General features: G+C 36.4%; 1 protein-coding gene across 2 annotated transcripts in view; it reads right to left on the bottom strand.

The window, feature by feature from the left end:
• LRBA (LPS-responsive vesicle trafficking, beach and anchor containing) overlaps positions 1-24,353 on the bottom strand; it is a 944,588-nt gene that overhangs the window by 19,135 nt on the left and 901,100 nt on the right. Inside the window, exons 51-52 of one of the 2 annotated variants that reach the window (XM_006870875.1) lie at positions 19,306-19,461; positions 9,599-9,763 (exon numbers count right to left, since the gene is read on the bottom strand). In XM_006870875.1, the coding sequence (XP_006870937.1) occupies positions 9,599-9,763; positions 19,306-19,461 (321 nt within the window). Of the gene's footprint in view, positions 1-9,595; positions 9,764-19,305; positions 19,462-24,353 lie in introns of both variants that reach the window. The other variant, XM_006870876.1, reaches the window with a different exon arrangement.

Below are 24,353 nucleotides of genomic sequence, written 5' to 3' on the forward strand. Positions count from 1 at the left end.
GTCAATATGTGATGTGCCTATGATGGTGCCTGATATGTTGTTGTTAAGTGCCGTCAAGTTGGTTTGTACTCAGCAACCCTGTGCACAAAAGAAAGAAACAATGCCTAGTTCTGTACCATCCTCATAACTGTTATGTTTGTGCCCATTGTTTTTGCCACTGTATCAATTCATCTTCTTCTTTTTCACTGACTCTCCACTTTTCCAAGCATGATGTCCTTTTCTAGGGCCTGGTCTCTCTTGTTAACTTGCCAAAGTACAAGAGGCAAAGTCTCACCATCCTGACTTCTAAGGAGCAGTCTGACTGTACTTCTTCCAAGATTGCTTTGTTTGTCCTTCTGGCAGCCCAATGTACTTTTATTATTTTTCTCCAATACCATAATTCTAATGTATCAATTCTTCTACTGTCTTCCATATTCACTGCCAACTTCCACATGCATATGAGGCTATTGAAAATACCATGGCTTAGGTCAGGCACATCTTAGTTCTCAAACTGATACTTTTGCTCCTTAACACTTGTAAGAGGTCTTGTGCAGATCTGCCTAATGCAATTTGTCTGATTTCTTGACTGCTGCTTCCGTGAGTGTCAATTGTGTATCCAAACAAAATGAAGTCATGGGAAACTTCAGTGTTTTTTCTGTCTATTATGATGTTAATTTATTGGTCCAGATGTGAGGATTTTTGTTTTCTTTACATTGAAGTGCAATTCATACTTTGATCTTCATCAGTAAGTATTTTAAGTCCTCTTTACTTTCGGCAAGCAAGGTTGTATCATCGCAGATTGTGAATGAGTCTTCGTCCAATCCTGATGTCACCTGTTCTTCATATAATCCAACTTCTCGGATTATTTGCTCAGCATACAGATTGAATAAATATGGTGAAAAGATACTATCCCAATGCACACCTTTCCTGATTTGAAACTATTCAGTACACCCTTGTTGTGTTCTAACAATTGCCTCTTGGTCTATGTGCAGGTTTCTCATGAGCACAATCAAGTGTTCTGGAATACTCATTCTTTGCAAAGTATGCATAATTTGTCATGATCCACACAGTCATGATGTACTGAGCACCTCTTGAGTATCATGGCATGGCGCGCAGTAGGATAAGCAATGGAATGCTAAACACAAGGTTGATGGTTCAAACCCACCACATGCTTCTTGGAAACCCTGTACAGGGTTGCTATGAGTCAGAACAGACTCAACGGCACTTAACAATAACAACACCAAAATAGTAATACTAGTAGCAGCAGCAACACAAGACACACCTCTGTTACAAACGCTCCTTTCAACAAAAGTGTAATAGTTAATTTTAGGCTTCATGAAAGCCAAATAGAGATGATTTTCATTACTTTTGTTTCTCTGTCACAATTTGCTAAAATATCTGTTTTATAATAATGAGTATGCTTGTGATAATCAGATACAATAAAGGCATTTTTACTTTGGAGAAAGCACCTAATTATTTAATATTCCTTTGCTCAGTGTCCCTGGACTCTAAGCTACTAGATGTCTCTAGTACTTGTATTGGAATTTTTGCAGATAATTGTGTCAGGGAATGTGGGAAAGTCTAAAACAAGGAGGGGTGGACACAGTTTAAGTATAATTTCCAGAAATTGAAGTGTGTTGTCCCTAATGTAAAAAAAAAATTCTGATATAATTGCTAAAGAGCTCTGGTAGGTAAGAATCCAGGGACATTGAATAAAAGAATATTATAAAGGTCCTCTTTCCAAGAGGAAAACACATTTATTGTCTCTGATTATCATAGACATACTCATTGTTTTAATACATAGTTTAATAAATTATCACAAAGAAACTGAAAATTGGCCTCCAAATAACACTACCTAAGCCCTGAACTGCTAACTGCAAGGTCCACAATTCAAATCCATAAGCCTATTCCTCGGAAACTCTATGCAGCGTCGCAGAGTAAGTCAGAACTGACTCGATGACACTAACAACAACATAGATAACCACTGGTAACATTTTACTACCTATCATTCCATGTTTACGTTACATAGAATACAATATAAGCATATACACATATAGGCATACATACTTTAAAATTTCCACTTTACATACAGTTGAGTGATTTTTCACAATTAGCTATACAGAGAGCACATCCTCTCATGTTAACAATATCATCAATGTATAATATCTTTGTTAATGTCTGCATCTATTTCAATATATGGACATATCATACTTTTTTTTTAAATGAATAGACGTGTTTTCCCACTTTGGTAAGACTAATTGCTTTCATTTGTTCATCCCCCACCGATGGACTTGTCTTGCCTCTAGTTCTTCTAGAGGTCTTGTAGCTGCATATGGGTGTCTTACTGTTGTTGTGAAATGTTGTTGAGCCAGTTCCAACTCACAGCGACCCTGTAAAGGGTTTCTAAGGAAAGGCTGGTGGATCTCACCTGCCGACCCTGCGCCTTAGCAGTCCAGTGATAATCCTACAGTGCCACATCAGGACTCCGGGTATGTTTGTTGTTAAGTGCCATCAAGTCAGTTCTGACTCATCATGCCCCTGTATGGGTTTCCAGGGAGGAGCTGGTAAGTTTGAACCATCAACCTTATGGTTTTCAATTCAGTACTTTTCCTATAGTCTTATAACCTATATATCCTAGATACCTAACTTTTGTTATTATATGCCTTCAAGTCATTTCCAACCCATAGTGACCCTAACTACCTAACTTTACTCACTCACTAATCAAATCATATAAAACTCTTCGTATATCTCTTCAATATTTTCAGGTTCCTTTCTTAAAGATATAGAAGCAAAGCACCAGAGAGGGTTTTCACATCTTGAGTTATTAAAAACATCTTGACCCCACTCACCCCAAGGAAATAAAAACAAATTCCTCAGTTGTAGAAAGGCATAAGCTAAAAAATAAAAATACAAAAATCTGACAGTCAAGTAGTTTTAAGCCACAAAAGGGAGAAAGAGTTCTTAAGATTTTTTTGTTACCCAAACAATACTTCAAATCTATAATCTGAAGTCTGACTAAATCCATCTAAATGTGAGAAAAATTACATATGAAAAAAGAGAAAGAACAATTAGCAGGTAAGTAAAATGCAATCATATACTAACTAGGTGATGCTAATGTCAAAATATCAAGAATGCTATTTTTAAGCAATTGTTTACATCACTTGTAAACCGCTCCTTTCTAAAGTCTTATTAGTGAGCATGGTACATGGAAACTGAGGTAACTGAAAAAACGTCACGTAACTGTTGCTTTGTAAACAAAACCATCAGTCTAATATTAAAGTATTAAATTTCCTGTAAAAAGGTTCTTTTTTCATAATTATCAGCAATATCTACAGTACAATGTGAGGTACATATAAACAAAGCTGTCATATAATTTCTCTAATGGGACAGACATTTTGGAAGGTGGTAAAGTCAGCCAGTCTAATATATTATTCCAGGAGGTCTTAATTAAATGCATCCTTAGTATTTTTATAGCAAGTACGTCACTCCCCCAGACCCAAACACACGATTTTGCTGAATTCTGAAAGCAGAAATATCCCACTTTTAGCTTTCTAAAGCCAAGGGAAGTAGCTAACAATTTGGGGGTATATTCAATCTCTCAAGTGAAAGAAGACATACTCAAAAATTTCTCTGAGATCCTATCTCAGAGTAGTTGGTTGACTAAAAGGAATTTGTACTTTCTTAGACTAATTCAAGCAATTGTTTGAAAGGAAATTTCCTATCTGAGCATAGAGTATTCAGCAAACAACTTTATTTTGGTGTGGCTGTATTAAAGCCCACATATGAAGACACTCAGTTTCAATTCAAGGGCATAAATCATTCATTCTCCTGTTATCTTATTTATGTGACTACAGCCTATGGGCTGAATGGTATAGTCATTTTTTCCTTTGCAACCAAACAAGGTAAATAAATGTGATATATTGGCACATCACCCCACCACTCTGCATATGGTGCACATTAAGGTTGTATTCATTTGCCATATGAATATAATTCCTTTTACCACATCTACTATTAGTTACAAGCAGTAAATACAGAGTTGTTTTGCTGAAGCTTGAGGGCCTGCATTATATCATGGAGCACTAAACATCCTGGACCTTCTGGAGAATTTCATAGATGTAGTTTTAATGTCACCTGAACTCGAACACTACCAACAAACTGGGTTCAAAACCCTACTTGCTGAAGTCTTCAAGGGGAAAATTAAAAAATGCAGGCAGCTTAGTGTTCGTGCAACAGTGCACAACACACGGAGGCCAGGAGGGGAAGCTCTTGATGAGACACATACTGGAAATCTCATGTTCTTGACAAAGAGTCATACCCTGGACATCAAAAGGCTACTTATTTCAAGCTCTGTCTTCATATTCAGAATCTAGTGCTTACGTTGTTGCTGTTATTAAGTGCTATCAAGTTGATTCTGACCCACAGTGACCTTGTATAGGGTTTCCAAGGAGCAGCTGGTAAACTTGAACCGCCGACCTTGCAGTTTAAATGGCTTTGCAGTCTGGGCACATTAGCCCACAGCGCTATACCAGGACTCTCCTAGTGCTTATAAGAAGCCTAAATTCAAAATGTTACCCATACAGCTTTCTCCAACTATGGCTTGCTAAAGACATGTTATCAATGAGATGCTAGCTGATCTCATGATGGCTTATTTCATTAGACATGCATTACGCTTACTTTTTCCTTAAACAAAATATTTATTGTAAAGTTCTCAAACCAAGTTAGGTGGAGCAAAAGAAGGAAGAAAGTAATTTCTTTTTACAGACTCCTAGAGTTCAACACAGCATGTACACACCTTGACATGTATGGCCCATTTAAAAAAATATACATCACAGGCAATTAAAGACAAAATACACCTGCCTTGTGAAATGCACATTTTCACATTGCCAACATCAAGTCCCCAAATGCATCCAGCAGATGGTGCTCTAGGACACCTACTTACGGAGACTCATAACGTTTTTGTTACATCCACCGATTTTTGGCAAGACAAAGAATAAGGGTTTATCAGTAGCTTCAGTAAAGCATATTGGGCTTTACGATAAAAAAGTCATAATTCCTAAATATGTGCACAAAAATATACATATGCATAAGCACATGTGTACAGAGGCAACCAGTAAATAATCTATACCTGGACCTACGATGATCCCATTCTCCTTACAGACTTGATGAGTAGTCTGTGTGTATATCAGTGGTATTTATGGTCACATGGCAAGATCATTCTAAATTCATTAAAAAAAAAAAATTTAGAATGCCTTAAAGTTAGAATTCATTTTTAATTATAGCAGGAATGTCTCATTAGGGTGATACTAGTAAAATTAACAACAGTAGGATTTACGGTAATGACTTAAGTGATTGATGAGAGTAAAGCAAAATGAAGTTTTAGACAGAGAAAAAACAGGGCAGCTATGGCATACAGTACTTTAAAAACAGCTCTGTGGTCTGTTAGTGCTAGCCTTATGGTTAATAAAACCTTCTTTCTAATTAATGGTGCTGAAATATTCTTAAGGAACAGAATCTTGTTGCTAAGAAAAAAACTTAAATAGTTGTTTTTTGTGTGTTTTTCCCCCCAAGTAGACGCCAATCCCATAAAGAAAAAAGCTGACCTAGATTACCATGTCTGATTGCAAAGACAGGAAAAAAAAAAAAAAAAAATGCCACCTTTCAATCAAATCAAAACCAGAATGTGAGAATGGAAAACTACTTTGTTGAAATACTACACATACAAATCCATGCAACACCCTCATAGTCAGCAGCTGTTTGCTTCTAAAGCTCATCATCTGGACTTGAAAAAAAAAGACCAGTACACTTATAACCGTCTAATCTTTAAAATCTCATTAATGTTATAATATTAAAAAATATATAGAATAAATAATAACTATTTGGACCTTCTCATCTTGCTCATATAAAATGGTAACTGCAAAGTTTAAAATATTTCCAGATCAATTAAATGCATTGGGGAACAGTTTCTTCCCCCCCCCTCCCCAAATTGGCAATGTGCAGTCTGGACAGCATTACGGGTATTTGAAGGGAAAATGCGTATCTCAGGCAAAGCTTTTTGGCGGGCAGGAGTCAGTTCTAAAACACAAAGAGCAGTAAGACAAGAGAGAGGTATTGCCTCCACGGAGAAAACATTCTTCACCGAAATGTTCTTGGGTAATTTTATGAAACACATCCACAAATAAATGGGATCCTATTTTAAATGTTCTTCTCATTGAGAAAATTACTTTATTCCACAGAAGATAACTATCACAAGACAATAGAGTCAAAGATGAAAGCTATCTGTTATATAAGAAAAGAAGGCTTTGCCATGTAATGTAGGCAGATTTCATAAACACTGGTGTCCTTTTTAAAAAAGCCTCAAATTAAGCCATACCTAGGCTCTACCCAATTTAAATTAGTCTGATTTTTGTCTAAGCAATATGGATCTGACTACTGGATAACATTTTTAAAGCAGACACAAAGCGATCAATTTTACATAGAGCACCAGTACTGAAGAAAAAGGTTTTAAGTTTATGGCCCTATTAAGTAAAATTACTGGCTCATTCTCCTGATTTTTGAAACAAAATAACTAAATACCTAAATGAGACAAACAGAGTCAGAAAATGCCTTAGCCTAGTTTTCTTTCATATACATATTTTCACATAGAGAAAAAAAACAAACAAACCCTAAATTCAAAGATCTAAGTTGAGGCATTTTATGCAGTTACAGACCATAATGTAATTATATATGTAGAAATGCCTCATAAAGGTCACTTATATTGTACCCAACAGAGGAACGTGGAATTAAGCTTAACCTATAGCCCCTCATCTGAGAAGCTCGGACTTCAATGGCTGCATCGTGGAGTCATCAAGGAGCCAGAGCCTGTATAACCCGAACTAGCTTGCATGAATATTTCCAACACAGTTTGCACACAGTAAAAAAAAAAAAGTCTTCGTTTTTGTTTGCTTGGTATTTTATTTAGCTACGCTTAGTCTGGCTTGTTCATTTTCCTATTCTAATGTCTGTTAAGTTCTCATCACATGAAAAAGTGCCTATTTGTCTTTCTCCCAGATTCATCCTTCAAAGATAAAGCAAAATTAAATTGGGATATCAGACATTATAAAAGGGCCAGAAAGGAGTAAGGATCACTTTGGGAAAGGTAATTACATTTAGTCAAGATGCATTACAATTTTCTAAAATTTTATTAGATGTGCTGTTATGTTAATCTTCTATTTTTTTTTTTTTTTCCTTTTCATTGCTGGCATTAGTAGGAATTAATATCCAGCATCCTACAGACAATGAGAGGGTACAGATGAATTGCTGTATAAAAAATATAATGTAATAATATATACTCTAATGCCAACAAAATGGTGTTTGCGTGTGATTTATTTGCTCAAAGCATACTGTGCTTCTGATAACACCTTGAGTCACTTACTATTGTTGCTTTCATTTTTTAGACAAGACAGTGAAGCATAGAACTAGATTATCTTTACTCTAAACCCCAGGATTTGGTCAGTACTAACAATATTGCTTCATTTTTTAGAAGACACATGCAAAAACCATCCCTGAAAAAATTTATAAGCTCAATATGTACACACACAACACACACACCATATTTCTACAACTGGAAAAGCTTAAAAATTCTAAACTGAAACTGAAATTTCTGAACTGCAACAGCAATTGAATACAAGCATAGCTAATATGCTTTTAGCTAGTTCTCAGAGTACACATTAGTAATGCCTACGTATAGCTGTAAAACATGATTGGGCCAACAAATATAAAAAGAAAAAAAATCTATTTTTCCCCCTTGTTTGGAGCACCACAGGTGCATGAGACATCTTACAGTATTTATAGACGAGATTTTTTTTACCAAAAAAAAAAAAAAAATCAGTGTCTAAGAAACTTTGTTCCTAAATATTTTGAGATTAAATAACAAAATGGTAGCTTTATTATGTATGTCAAATATGGGTTTGCCTGAGATAGTTCAATGAATCTCAGTAACTGGGTTCACTGAAACAGTAAAAAATAAATCATAAAAGGTGAGAAAGGAAGAAGGGCTAGAATGTAAGCTCTGGTAGTGTAGTGGTTACGAATCAGGCTGCTAATCTCATGGTCAGCAGTTCGAAACTACCAGCTGTTCTGCGGGAGAAAGATGAAGCTTTCTGCTCCCGTAAAGATTTACAGCCTCAGAAATCCTGTACAGGGTTGCTGAGTCGGAACCAACTCCACTGCACACAACAACAATAAAAACATACAGTTCTTTTCAAAAGACTGCTAAAAAGAAAATCTCTGAAGTTCACATCTTTTGAATTTTTATTATAATTACACTTACATACTCAGACATGAATAATTGTATGAAACCATCACACACACTGAAATTTGAACTGATGACAAAGACCATCTTATACGTAGCATTAAAACCTTAGAGTTTCCATATTCTGTTTGAATTGGGAATGACCCATTTTGATTAAAAAAATATAAATTAGATGTTCATTGACTAAAAATGTTGTTTACCCCACCACACTAAGTAAAGTCTATTATACACGTAATAAAGCAGAAACAGCTTTGAAAAATACTTTGCATATAATTCCTTAAAAATTGTACTAGCATTTAAGTAAATTAAAGTTTCACTTTCATACAAATATTAAACATTATGCTTAGCTTTAAAATATCGATCCAAAATATGATGGACTTAAACATATTGAACTGTTTGGTTAAGTTAAGGCTGAGTGAAGTCCTATAGTATTCAGGTAAAGTAATCAGGAACAGCATGGTCCTTCCCTAACTAAACACAATGCAACTTGCTTTAAATTAAGAAACTGTAAATATTTAAGGGCAGTTAAAATATTCTACTTATGAAGTAAAAATCTAAAGTTATTATTGTAAGAATTTTCAGTGCTGTCATAATCATTTTAATTAAATTCTAATTTTTCAGGTGGTCCCTTTAATTGTTTTTTTCGTACTTCTTAATGTGTTTTTCTAAAGTCATTTCTTTTCTGCAGCTGTGTGCGATTGGTTTTAATGGTAGCTGCTTCCTTTTTTGCCTTCTGTGAATTACAATTTTAAATGGTTACACATTTTTTGTTTTACTGCCTTCAACATAGTTTCATAAAGATGTTTAAGGCTGTTGGTGAACATTTTCATTTCCCATCTGAAAAACCAAGAGCCAATTTGAATATTCTATATTAGCCTTTTATGACCTGTTTTATCTTTTAATATGGAGATGAAAGCATATTTTTGTAAAGACTAGTTTCCACAAAATCATAATTTTTAGTCTGTGCCTTTAAAAATATGAATTCAATAAATAAGATAATATGCGATTGCTCTTTTGCATTATAGCTGATTGTTCATGAATGAAACACCTTTATTTTTTTTTGAAAACAGTCACTTCCAATGAAAAACTACCATTTTCAGATTATAAGCAAAACCTGTAATATGAAAAATGAGATTTCATGCTCGGATTTTAATTATCAATGGTCAACAACAAGGCTACGTAGACCTGTCCTAAGTTATAGCTAAGATTAAAAAATACTTGCTAGTTCTGCTTCACTCTCACTATTATGCAAAAGATAACTTCCATGCAAATGTTATTATTACCTGCCACTTGTAAACATTTACTTACAAAGTAAATTGTACTTACTGCCGGGGTTATCTCCAATCCCATTGCTCTTTCCATTCCAGTACCACAGTAGAAGGGTTGCATCACGTGATCCTGAGAGAATGTAGCAATTTCCCCCAATGTATGACTCAGAACGGGTGAGGCAAGTGACAACATCCCAATGGCCAAATACCACTTGGATCAGTTTTCCTGTAACATAAAACATTTCATTTAAAATTGCTATTTAAAAAAAAACACAACAAAAAACTAATTACCAGTGACCAGATAATTTACAAGAAGATAAGGCCAGATTAACTATGATTTTCATCATTCAGAATTTACAATAATTTGGCCTGATCAAACCTAAAAATTTCTTTAAATTCTAAAAAGAATAAAAGATCAATTGAACTGTGAGAATAAACTTTTTGAAAGGCCTATGTTAAACAAATACTATTTAAAAGGATAGTATTTGAGGACCATAACATTATGTAGGTACAAATCGTTGTCATCGTGATGTGCCATGGAGTCAGTTCTGACTCATAGCAATCCTGTACAGGGTTTCCGATGCTGTAAATCTTTACGGGAGTAGAAAGCCTCATCTTTCTCCCGTGGAACAGCTGGTAGTTTCGAATTGCTGACGTTAAGGTTCACAGCCCGATGCGTAACCACTATGCTACCAGAGCTCCTTGCAGGTACATATGCATCCTACAAATTACAATCCAATTATGCCAACTGAATAAATAGCAGGCCCTGAATGATGTTTATTGGGCACCACTTTTACAATTTCTTGAGTATGACTCAAAAGAAACCGAAAACTGATTGCCTTTTGATAGAGTACTCTATAATTTAGACTTCACTGAAGCAAACCCAACTCTCAATTTGTTGTTGTTGCTAAGTGCTGTCGAGTTGATTCCGACTCACAGTGACCCTGTATCTAGGCTTTGTAAGGTTGTAAATCTTTGCACTGCAGAGAACCTCTCTTTTCTCCCATGGAGGGGCTGGTGCTCTTGAATTCTGACTCATAGTGACCTTTTGGTTAGAAAGTTCTTATTCTTGTGGTTAACAAAATGCTTATCCTATAGCACCACACCAGGACCCCATCTCTGAATTAGTGAAGATCAAAGCATTTCATTATTTTTTAAGTTATCCTTATAAGGAAACCTGGTGGAACAATGGGGAAGTTCTTGGGTGCTAACTGAAAGGCTGGTGGCTCCTCAGGAAGAAGACCGTAAGTACCATAACCATGCAAACCCTAGGAGGCAGTTCTACTCTGTCACATGGGCCCATTGAGTCCAAAAATTCAACAGTATTCAACAGACCAAGACAATTCAAGTCATTTTGGAGGGTTTCTCCATTTTCGAATCAGGATTACATGAACTAAGATTTTATAAAAGAACTAATTTATTGTAATTACAATTTGAGTCAGGTCATTCTTTCTTTGTTTTAACTGTCTCAGTGATGGACATTCCCTGGGATGGGTGCTGCTGAAATCAAGGTGAAGGCAGTTTAGTTTATACGACTAGGGCTAGAGTGCAGAGGGGAAGATCCTAGGTGTACTTACTATGTATGGGACCTCAAACACAGGAAGAAATGCTCACAAAGTATTAAGAAAAAAGTAAAACCCTCACCTTTCAGAATCTTTGTTTACAGATAGACTGTTTATAATTTACAGACTTTTGTAAGGAATTAGGTATCTGTAATGGCCCATCTATTGCATCCCTATAGTTTCCAGCTTACATTTTCCTTTGAAATGAATGTTGACAGAACACACATGTGAATATGTCTCAGAATGGCTATCCTTAACATTCAGCATAAAGTTATTTTAAAAAAGAGTGCAGTGGGGTCATTAAAGTACCATTTTAAGAAACAAAAAGACTGCCAAGCTGAAAACAAAATTACAACACCTTAACAAATTATATGCTTAACTTGGAACATATTCTAACCACTTGCTCTCCAGTCAATTCTGACTCATGGTGATACCATGTGTGTCAGAGTAGAACTTGCTTCATTCAGTTTTCAGTGGCTGAGTTTTCAGTCATAAATGGCCTGGCCTTTCTTCCAAGGTGTTTCTAGGTAAACCTGATTTGTAATCTTTCAGTTAGCAGCTCATCAAGTTAACCACGTGCACTGTCCACATACTCCTAGTGTATTCTAAAGTCAAGGTCTCAATTAAATTTTGGTGTCTAAGAATACATAAAACTAAGGAAGTATCTTTTTCTTAATTCTCGATTTTTATAAATCCAATAAAGGCTTATTAGGCTAACATTTGCAAATTTAGAAATAAAATATTGAAATATACTTTGTGAAAATCAGGTGGAAAATCAAATACAGTGTTATCATTGATGGGTGCCAGTCTTACACATTGTAGAAAAAGCACTGGACCACAAGCTTGCTTTGAACCTTGGAAACCCTATACAGGGTTGCTATGAATTGGAATTGACTCAATGGCACTTAGCAACAAGAAGAAGTAGCTGTTAGGAGTCTTGATGTAGCACTGTAGGATAAGCTTGAAAACACTTTAAGTAGTTGTAAAATCAGATTCAATTAAATTTCAAATTGCTAAATCAATCAATTTTTCTTCTTTGATTAGGAGGGAGAAAAGCAATCAAAGGAGGTGTTTTTACTGTTAAATGTTCAAAATGTTCACCATTTAAAATGTGTTGATACATGGCATTTAAAAATTCTTGTATCAAATTAAGAGTATGGTAAGATGAATTCAAGACATTCAATAAAAATTGGACAAGAAAAAAATTCAAATTAATTAGGAAAAAATATACTAACGTTCACTCATCCAATTTATACAAAGGAGAAAATGGAGAAGTTTCTTGGTGAAAATGAATCCCTGAGTAGTACGAACAGTTAAGCAATGACTACTAACTGGAAGGTTGGTGGTTTGAACCCAGCTAAAGGTGTTTCAGAAGAAAGGCCTGCTGATCGACTTCCAAAAAATTAGCCACAAAAACCCAAGGGGCACAGTTCTACTCTGACACACACAGGATGTGTCCATGAGTTTGGGTTGGTATGGTGCTGTAGGCTAAGCGCAGGACCACATGATTAGTGGCTCAGACTTATAAGTAGCTCCTTGGAAACCCTATACTGGGTTGCTATGGGTCAGAACCAACTCAATGGCACTTAACAACAACAACAAACCTAAGGAGCACAGTTCTACTCTGACGCACATAGGGTCTCCATGAATTGGGACTGACGCGATAGTAACTGATAGATTAGAGGCAGACCTTACACAGAGGATAAGGCCAAATTTAGAAACCTGAACATACAATTATTAATAATTATAAAACTAAAGGTCAAATCTGTACTTAGCTACTGAAATAATTTTTTTTTTTAAACTTTTTATTGTGAATTAAGTGACGGCTTACAGAGCAGATCAATTTTACATTCAACACATCATATTGTTTCATAACAATGATTGTAATCTCTTCCATATACAATCAATTAACAGTATTTGCCTCTACTCACATTAACTCTTCCTCCCTATCTTGCAGTACCTTCATCTTTCCTCTCCCAATCTCCCTCTTGTTGTATACTACCTACCCCATCACGTGTCTACCCGTTGTCGTTGCTGTTAAGGGTCATGGAGTCAGTTTTGACTCATAACAACCCTGTACAGGGTTTTTGAGGAGCAGCTGGTGGCTTTGAACTGCCAACCTTGTGTTTAGCAGTCCAGTGCTTACTCTACAGCATCACACCAGGACTCCCTCTAGTCAGTGAATAATTACCCCACTCCAGCCACTGTAACCATTATAGAACGCCTTTTATCAAGAAAATATTCTTTAAATTTTTTATAACAGTAGTCTCATACAGTATTTGTCCTTTTGTGATTAACAACTGCACTCAGTATAATGTCCTCCAGCTTCTTTCTTGTTGTGAAGTGTTTTGCATATTAATCATTATTCTTTAGTGTTGTTGCACAGTATTCCATTGTGTATATGTACCAAAGTTTGTTTAACCATTTTTTTGGTAACAGTGTACTCGTTGTTGTTGGTAAGTGGTGCTGAATAAGTTCTGACTCATAGTGCCCAGTCCTGGGCCATTCTCACAATTGCTTTTACGTTTGAGCCTGTTACTGCTGCCACTGTACCAATCCAGCTCATTGTGAGTCTTCCTATTTTTTGCTGACCTTCCACTTTACCAAGCATGATACCCTTCTCCAGGGACTGGTCCCTCCTGATAGCACACACTTCCAAAGTACGAGAAAGGAAGTCTCGCCATCCTGGCTTCTAAGGAACATTCTGACTGTACTTGTTCCATCACACATTTGTTTGGTCTTCTGGAAGTCCATGGTACTTTTCTCTAATACCATAATTCAAATGAATCAATTATTTTACAGGCTTTCCTATTCATTGTCCAACTCACACTTGCATACGAGGTTACTGACATTACCATGGCTTGTGTTAGGTACATCTTAGTCCTCAAACTGGCATCTTTGCTCTTGAACACTTTAAAGAGGTCTTGTGCAGCAGATTTGCCCAATGCAATACATCTTTTGATTTCTTGACTGCTGCTTCCATGAGTGTTAATAGTGGATCCCAGCAAAACAAAGTACATTTATTATAATGTATTTTAATACATGTCAAGTGAGAGGAAGTGAGGTGAATATCATAGGCATTGTGACATAGTGTTGGGCTACTATTTTTGGACTATAGTAGACCATTGTTGTTTCTGTTAAGTGCCATCATGTCGGTTCCAACTCACAGAGACCCTGTATAGCATTTCTGAGGAGTGGTTAGTGAATTTGAACCATTAACCTTGTGGTTCAAACTGACCTTGCAGTTGACTGCTTATTCTAAAGCACTACAACAGGACTGTAGGTAACTGAAAACAAGGAAAGCAAAACTAAGGAAGTGGTGGGGGGAGTACTTAGTGTATCTCTGCATCATGTCTATATGTGTGCTATTAGGTAGGGCTGCTCTTTAGAGTAGAACTACTCCCATAGGGTTTTCTAGATAATGATCTTTATGGAAGCAGATTGCTAAGTCTTTCTCATGTAGAGCAGCTGGGTGGGCTAGAACCCCCAACCTTTTGGCTAGCAGAGGGGTGCTTAACCATTGCATCACTTTATCTATACTATAATTGAATATTCGGGAAATGTATAGTCAATCACTAGTTTCTTCCTAAACTAAAATTTCCTATTGTTTAAATTTTTGCCCAGAATGTTATCACAATGCGTCTTCATTCAACCAACATTACTGGTCTCCTACAAGGACTTCAAGGACTAGGCCTTCTTAGAGTTCCTGATAGTGGAGCACTGAACTACTAACCCAAAAGTTGGAAGTTCAAATCCACACAGTGTTATCTCACAAGAGAGGACTGTGACCTTTTCCTGAAAGAGCACAACCTTGAAAACCCTGTGAAGCAGTATTGCTCTGTTCACGTGGGGTGGTCATAAACTGGAATTGGCTTCATGGTAACTAATAACAACAACAGCACTATGTACACAGTGGTGAACAAATATGATAACTAGTATTTAGGTTTCAATCAGTGAGAATAAGAAGATAGAACATATTTAGACGAGGTGTCAGTGAAGTGACGTGTAAGCAGTTACATCTAAAGGATTTCCTATTTTAATACAGACTGACTTATTCTCTACAATTTCTACTTTGGGCTCACTGCTGAAAAACACTGTAGTTTTAAGTTTACTTTTCCCTATCCTGGCAGCCTTCTTCAGCAATATTTGTTATTGCTGTGAGGCTGAGGTCCAGGTTCACTAGTCCTAAATAAATCACCACACATAAATACCTGCTGCTCTTTTTGGTAAATTATTTTCTGATAATCTCATAAGTGTTCCTCAACCTTTATTTTTTTGTTTCTGTGAGTACCAGTCCACCTCTCCACACACTAATATCAAATATTACCACAAGCACTAGAATATCCCTTTTTTGACAGAACAAATTTTCTAGTTAATGTTTTATTTGACAGCTGTGCGACAAATAAAAAAAACTCAAGCTCAAGACTCTGCACCACTGAATCTAAAATGTGGCCTGAAAATAATTCCTTCTGCCGGGGGAAGGTTTTATTGTTGCCTCTGCTGTTCTGGTTGTGCCCAGAAAACATGATTTATGTTTAAAGAATTTCCTGTTACAACCTGCATTACCTCCCTGCCTCCCCATACCAATCTAATAAGAGGAATTTTTTTTTTTTTTTGGCTTAAGTGCTAAAATATAATTGAATTCAACACTTGTGATAGCTTCGCTATTACATATTACTGATCAGTTTGGTTTTTTCCATTCCTTCTCTGCCAAACTTAGAAAATATTTAATGTTTTTATTGTTAAAACAACAAACACATATTTATCCTAATTGCAATTATTTTAGATAAAACTAGTATCAAAATTACTTTGTACACAAGATATCATGGAAGAGGCTATGAATCTAATTTCAGATTTCTGTGTATTCTGCAAATTAAGTCAGCCCCATTGGAATGAGATTTAAGCTGCTCCTTATGAAAATGTTTTTCACATAAACACACACAAACTTTCAAAAACAGAAGCTGATTTTAGGGAAGAGGAGAAGGAATGGTATCCAGTACATGTAGTCTAATGTCCATGGCAGACGTACTAGGGACTTGTTCAAAATTAGGGTTTTATAAATTAACTAATGATTGACTGATAGTACCGGCATAAGATAGTGTGGTATAAGCACAAGGATGCTATGTTGGACGTCAGAAGACCTAGGTCCAAGCCCCAGTTCTTGCAATGCTAGTTATATAAATTTCAACTAGTTATTTAAATGATCTAAATCTCAGCAACATCTTATGAAAAATAGATGCCTACTCTGTCTATTTATTGTGAAGCTGAAACAGTACCTTGTTTGCAAAAAGTTTGTAAATTCTAAAGACTGTGTGAAGGTGTAAGACCTCTTTAAAGAGTTCAAGAACAAAGACATTAGTTTGAGAACTAAGGTGTGCCTGAACCAAGCCATGGTATTTTCAACAGTCTCATATGTATGCGAAAGTTGGGCAATGAATAAGGAAGACCGTAGAAAAATTCATGCATTTGAGTTATGGTGCTGGAGCAGACTATTAAAACTACCACGGACCACTAAAAGAACAAACACATCTGTGATGGAAGAATTAAAACCAGAATGTTCCTTAGAAGCCAAGATGGCCACACTTCATCGCTCATACTTTATAGACATATTATCAGGAGGGACCAGTCCCTGGAGAAGGGCGTCATGCTTGGTAAAGTGGAGGGTCAGTGAAAAAGAGGAAGACCTCCTCCCAACAAGATGGACTGGCACAGTGGCAGCAGCAATTGTGAGGTTGGCACAGGACTGGGCAGTAGTATGTTGTGTTGTGCATAGGGTTGCTATAAGCTGGTACCAACTCAAAGGCACCAAACAACAACAACAAATGCAAATGTAAGAATTTAAAAAATAATGTTAAGATTAACATTATACAGAGGTGAAGTATGTTTATATTAACTTTACAAATATCAATAGTCAATGCTTTTTTAAAAGACATGCTAATTTGGGTGAATGGGGATATTTTTAAAATAAATAAAAATTCTTAAAAAGGAAATGACAATAAACTTGACCTATACTTATGGATGTAATAGCTCAAAATACCAACTGAGAAGAAAGGAGTCTTCATATCAACTATCAATCCTATCCCCTCTGTATACAGGGTTGATAGGATGGGCTACTTAGACACTGGCTACCTAACATGGGAGGCTATAAAGGCATGAAGTGACTGGCTTACAAGTTTTTGAGAGGGGATTTAGTTTCAGAGTGTGCAAGGGAAGATAGAGTCCCCACTGAATAGTTTTCGTCTTGTCTAGCCAGGTCTGGTGAAAAGACATGGGGATAAGATTCTTATGATTCAATAGTGAATAATTATTATCATGACTAATTGTTTACTGTCACAACTATAAAGGTAGAAGTTTTGTAACAAAAAGAGGGGAGCAGTTAATCTTATAGTCTAGTAACAGAGGACCCTAGGACCATCAAGGGAGAAGAGCATGAGTGGAATGTGGGACCCTATCCAGAGAGGCAGTGACACCAGAGAGGGAAGCAAGGATGAGGACATGGAGAGACAAAGCAGCTGAGGACTCTAGACTCCTGGAAAGAGAAAAGCTGTGTGCTGGCAGCCAGGAGGCAGGCTGGCAGAATGTGTCCTTTGGTTGTTTAAATGATTATATACTCCTGTTTTTGTGTATATCGCCCCCTGAAAAAAACAAAACAAAACAAAAATAGAGGGAATAGAAGCAAATGCTGTTGAATGATGATGCACAGAGGAGGTTGTAATCATTGTAATGAAATGATGAGTGTAAAACTGAAAGAAAAAAAAAAAAAAAAGGAAATGACAATAGCAAAACTTTTTTTTAAGGCATCCCTTCCTGTTTTTGTTGTTAAGTGCCAGTAAGTTGGTTCCGACTCATATCGACCCTGAATAGGGTTTCTGAGGAGTGACTGGTAAATTTGAAACGCTGATCTTGCGGTTCAAACCTACCTTGTGGTCCAGTGCATATTCCCACAGAGCCATACCAGGACTAAGTGGTGGTGGTGGTTATGTGCTGTGGAGTCGACCAACTCATAGCAACCCTGCACAGGGTTTCTGCAGCTGTAAATCTTTACGGGAGCAGAGAACCTCATTTTTCTCCTGCAGAACAGCTGGTAGTTTCGAACTGCTGACCTGGCAGTTTGCAGCCTGATTGGTAACCACTATGCTACCAGAGCTCCTTATTAGTGTTTAATAATTGGGGGGAGGGGAGGGGCGGGCCTAGAAGAAAAGAAGAGACTGAAACCCTTCTTTATACTTGCAAGTATTTCCTTTGTTACTATAATTCAGTTAAGTCCTGATCTCTACTGCTGTGCCCTTTCAAATGTCAGTGAATTTGTGACAAAATTTTATTCTGAAAATTTCTCTTCTCTTGTTAGCTTAAAGGCTGAGACATTTCTATATTTTTTTCATTTGTACAGTAAGTTGGGGTAAGGTAAATCTGTGCATGCCTTTTTTATGAAAAGTACTCTCTAGGTTAGAGGAATCTAGTTCTACGGTATCTATCAATTGGTTCTGGTATATTAAAATCTAATTTTAATTATCCTAAAGACTCAACTACACATATACTATAAGTTTATGCCTATATCTAACAGTTTCTAAAATTGTTTCAAAGATAATATTGATTTAATCAATTTCACATAGCAAGTGTTCACAAACGTGTACTAGATTGGTTCTCCTGTAGTAATACTGAGTTGACTCTGGTTTGTCCCTTAGGGAGGTGTATGCAAATGGGTATATGAACTTAAACTTTTATATCTTAACAAGAGTTCCTGTCACACACAAAATCAGTAGTCAGCTACTTTTCTTCATGATGGGAGAGCTTTCATTAAGATTCTTTGCAGAATTGGGTGGAGACAAGATATCTACTCCCAAGAGATACACTTAATGAGACTTTCCAGTAAGGGGAGAAAAAGCCATTCAATAATATGAAAGTGGGGGAAAAATATCTATATTTATGTGCCCTCACTATAAGATTACACTTATGCATGTGCATGTGGCGTTTATGTACCGGGATATACCGAAAACTGCCTCTGAACAACGGACTGAGAGAGTTTTACTTCACAGTGGGCTGTAGAGTGGATTACTATTTAAAATGGGAGAGGAGTGTCTTCTTTTCATTTTATTTTACAAATTTCAGAATTCTACAACGTTTGGCAGGAGGAAGATGAGAAAGCCTTCTAAAAGTCTTACTGTTTCTTGCAATAGGTATACTTGGTGAAGAACATAGCAGTCACCTGTGTCTGTAGAATAGACTCGGAAGCTCTTATCCCAGAAGCCACAGATGAGAACGTAGCGGTTGTCGGAAGTGATGACAAAGCACTGGGAATGGACTTGAATGCTCTGGTCCAAAAGGTCAGTGATTTGCCTCCTGTGCATTCCTGTGTTGCTGGCTGTGAGAATAAGAAAGAAAAATAATAAAACACAAAACTACTAAACCCACCTGGACAAAGAAGTCCGATGTTTTCTCATACTTGGGGTATAGGAGGCATGTTCTAGTAAATATTTGACCTTTTACTTCAAATATAATGATATTTGAAAAACTAAATAGGAAAATACATTCAACTGTTAGAAGAATGTGGTTAGCCAAATTCTCAGTAAAAAAAAAAATTTTGCCTAGAGGAAAGAAACAGCATATTAAAATTTAAAAACAGTACTACAATTCATAGACCGTGCATTCTAGCTCTTGGGCAGGACCAAACTAGATTATAATCTCCAGATTGCATCACAGTTAGGGTTGTGTTTCTGACAATCTCATTACATCTATTGTCATGAGAATGGATTCATGTTGTGACAATCTATTACCTTTAACATTTTGTCACAGGAAGAGATATTAGAATTTAAATGTCATATATTTGAAATACTGTAGCATCTTGTACTGCTTTGGCTTTAATGGGTCTTTAATTTGACTAGATGTGAACTCCCATTTCCCCTGTTTACAACTGCACTTGCATGTAGGGAAAGGGTAGAATGACTACTTATTAAAGATACTTGTAATTGGAAAAGTCAAACACAGCATACTGCCACTTTCTTACTCCTTATTTAAGCAATAAAACAAGACAGCCTGGCAGTGTGTTTTCAGGATGCTGCAGAGGGACAGCGATGGGGTTTGTCAGGAGGCACAAGGTCAGACACAGTGCGACACCAAGGCACCTAGGAAGAGTAATAATCCTCTAGAAAGACACTATCAATGTGCCGTTAACAGAAATGGAATTTCTACCAAGATGCCTGCGTTGGCATTATGAGACCAGTCAAGCAGAAAGCTTTGTTTTTTTTGTGATCTAAGGGTTATTTTACCACTGACTTCCCAATACAAATCATGGTTCTTCTGTTGCTAAAGAAACTTGATGTATGGCCAATTAGAACAAATAAATTTCTGTATTTGATTATTAAGCTCTTTATATTCACAGTCTTCAGTTTTCTGAAAACAAAAGAAAACCACCACCACCAAGAAAACTACCTATAAATGCATTACTAAAAACAAAACTGAAATAGACAAATATCTATATGAGTTAATAAATACACTTTGGTAGTGTAGTGGTTACGAATCTGGCTGCTAACCTCAGGGTCAGCAGTTCAAAACTGCCAGCTGTTCCGTGGGAGAAAGATGAGGCTTTCTGTTCCCGTAAAGATTTACAGCCTTGGAAACCCTGTACAGGGTCGCTATGAGTCAGAACCAACCACGGCACATAACAACCACAAAAAATATAATAACTAAGCTATTGTTGGCAATTTAATAGAAGGGTTAGGAAGTAATATGGAAGGAAAAAATTATTCAAAATATGTACTCTCCAGTGCTGCGCTGGGAACGCTGGGGATACAGAGGAATAGAATCTTCCTGGCATACACAACATGGCACACACAGACAACGCGGCTTCAAAGAGTTTGTGGAAACTTCCATTCTCTTTTCATTACTTTTTTTTTTTTTTCACACCAACTTTCTGAAGCCCCTTTATACACATGTATGTGAAATACTAATCTGTACAATTCAGCTAGTGTCTGACATCATTTAATCTAAGATTATGACATAACTTTGTTAATGTGGGCTTCCTAAATTTGGGGGTGGTGGATTAATGGAGTTCTGGTGTGGTACTGTGGGTCAATGCACTAGACATCAAGGTCAGTTTGAACCACAAGGTTGGTGGTTCAAGCTCACCAGCTGCTCTTCTTACAACTTAACAACCACAACAACAATGGGCTAAAGGGAGTCCTGGTGCGGCACTGTGGGTTAATGCACTAGACTGCAGGGTTGGTGGTTTAAGCTCACCAGATACTTCTCGGATACCCTACACAGTGTTGCTGCGGGTCAGAACTGACTCGACGGCACTTAACAACAATGGGCTAAAGAGTGATAACAATAATAAAAGGGCAGAATTCTATTTGGTGGTCAGTTTTTACCCTCCTTCTGTACAAAAGGAAGTTGATGTGCTGGCAGATGAGAAAACCTCCTATGGGTATCACAGAGAGATATTTAGATTTGGTATCTCACTGTGGTGAAACTATGTTTTTAAAATATATATGTAGAATATTTATGAGGGGGCTTCAAAAACTTCAATAAAAAATTCCATGATCTTTTCATTCCATTTGTTCACAAATTTATTGAAGACCTCTTGTGTGTGTGTATAAATATATATGTGTGAATATATGTTTTTGTTGTTAAGTGCCATTGAGTTGGTTCCAACTCATAAGGACCCTGTATAGGGTTTCCTAGGCTGTAAGTCTTTGTAGGAGCAAAAAGTCTCATCTTTCTCCCATGGAGCAGTTGGTGGTCTCGAACTGCTGGCCTTGTGGTTTGAAGTCCAGTGTTTGGTGTACACAGCCACTGCACTATCAAAATCTGTATGCATGTATGTGTCTGGGTACACAAACACGAATCTGTATTTAGTTCAGCTAAATCTAGCAGTAAAAAAACAGTGTATGTGGTGCTTTTCACACTGTTATTACAGAAAGTCATTCCACATGAGAACAGTGAAAATGGTTGACTTTTGCTCCTTTGATATAAACTTTCACTGATCATTTTTTGAATATTCACTTCGGAGGAGCTACCTAAACAGATCTGGGCATGTGCATGCTTTTGAATTAAGTAAACCACAAGTACTCATGGGTAAAGGGTGATGCCTCTTAAGCTAGCATTCAGATGAATTTTTTCAAGTAAATGCTTACATGTAACTTAACACTGTATACCCTTCTTAAAAATAGCAGCCAACAACAACAAAATAAAAAAATAAAACTAAATAAACTATCTAGCTCACAACTGCCTTTCCATTTATCTCACTGTTTTCTCTGGTAAACTGTTTGGGAGTCAGTACTAAAAGTATTTTAATTCAATGAAAATTAGGTATATTTGTCTAGATAAGCAGTCTTCAAACTGGGGCAAGCATACCCTTGGGGGTACAAGATGTCCCAAGGGATACACAGGCACAGATGGTTTTAAAAGAATCAATCTCTAGTCTCTACTTTCATATGTTCTCTTGCCTAAAATTGATTTGCCTGAGAACTCTCTTGTGAGTTTTCCTTTCCTACTCCCCCTTTCACGTGTCCTTCTTCCACTAGATAGAATAAAGCCATGTTTCCCTCCCATCCAGAATCTTCTATGGTGCTTTGCTTCAGGGCGTAAAAATCTCTTGGGAGCCAAATAAAGGAACAATTCAAAATACTGATGGGATGTAAAAGATGTGAATCATCTAGGCACCAAATCATTTTGCAGGTCAGGTGGTTTCTAATTCATTATTTTCAATAAAATTAAAGGAGGATCTATCTAATCATGTCAATTGGTAAATCATTAAAAATAAGGTCCAATGATAGATTATTAAAATGATAGATAATTCGATGAAGGTCCATAACTTTTTAAATAGATTGTGATGTGAATTTTGTCACCTAATTCAGAAGGAAATCAAAGATTTTTGTGACATTGCTAAAACAAAATTCTTGCCTTTACAATTACTTTCTTATGTGAACAAGGTTCCTCAATGCTCCCATCTATAGACACAAAAGAAATAGGATAGGACCTACAACAAATCCTGTGTCACTCAGCAATAAATAATGCTCATCTATGAAAGGTCAATGGTTCAAACCCACCAAGCGCTCCTTAGAAACCCTACAGAGAGTTGCTATGAATTGGAACTGACTACATTGCATGTAACAACAACAAAATAACACATGAGCTAAATGGGGGTGGATGGGATAGGGAAGACTCATACATTTTATTAAAGATGTTTTTTCAATAAACATTTGCTTTTGATGTTTGATAAATATTTTATTAAAAATTACTATAGTTTTTGAGTTGTTAAGTGCCAATGACTCAGTTCTGATACACAGTGACCCTGTGTCAAAGGAGCAGCTGGTGGGTTTGAACTGCAATTTTGTGGCTCAATCTGACCTTGCAGTTCAGTGCATTATCCTGCAACACGACATCAAGACTCCAGTTTTTGAGCTAAGTATTTATTATTTGTAATGGTCACTCAATCCAGTTGAGTCTACAGCCATAGAAAATTTTAAATTTACATATATATGTTTAATTTTCTATACATATTTTTTTTTCAGAAAAGCATATGCAATCTATAAAAAATATTAAGATAAAATTATGTGGGGGAACCAAAAACAAAATATGAATTCAAGATGAAAGAGTAATGCAACATTTTCAACTGTTGAGGGCTTTTTAATGCATTAAAAATTAATAAAATGTTGAGGATCAATTCACTCTTATCTCCTGGCTACACTGGATACATTTTGAAGAGTAAAATAACACTTCCTTTAAGATGTCAACTTTCACATGATGCCCAACATAACTGTTGCAGTGATTTGATTTTGTGATGAAAACTTTTAAGTGTAACTTAAAAAAATTTGAGAAGGTACACTGTTTTAGGCAATTATTTTAGGAAGGATAGCTACACAAAGTCGACTGGTAAGTGGTTTAGAGCAGAGGTCAAACTCTGCCTGCATGGTTTTGTATACTAAGTTATACTGAACAAAGCCATGCTCATTTGCCTATGTAAAGTCTATAGCTGCTTTTGTGCTTAATGGTAGAGGTGAGTACCTGAAACAAAGACCACATGGCTCACAAAGCCTAAAATAGTTCCTATCTGCCCCTTTACAGAAAAAGTTTATCAGCACCTGGTCTAAAAACACTATAACTGCTATATGTCTTTAATAAGATATTTTTTGTCAAGTTTTAAAGAAAATAATGAGTCTAAAATTTAGAAATAGTTCTTTAAATGATTAGCAGATCGGCTTTTATTATATTCATGATTTTTATTATTTTACCCAACTGAGCACTTAATAAAAT

The sequence above is a fragment of the Chrysochloris asiatica genome, unplaced genomic scaffold (genome assembly GCF_000296735.1).
Source record: "Chrysochloris asiatica unplaced genomic scaffold, ChrAsi1.0 scaffold00155, whole genome shotgun sequence".
In the NCBI taxonomy this organism is placed as follows: domain Eukaryota; kingdom Metazoa; phylum Chordata; class Mammalia; order Afrosoricida; family Chrysochloridae; genus Chrysochloris; species Chrysochloris asiatica.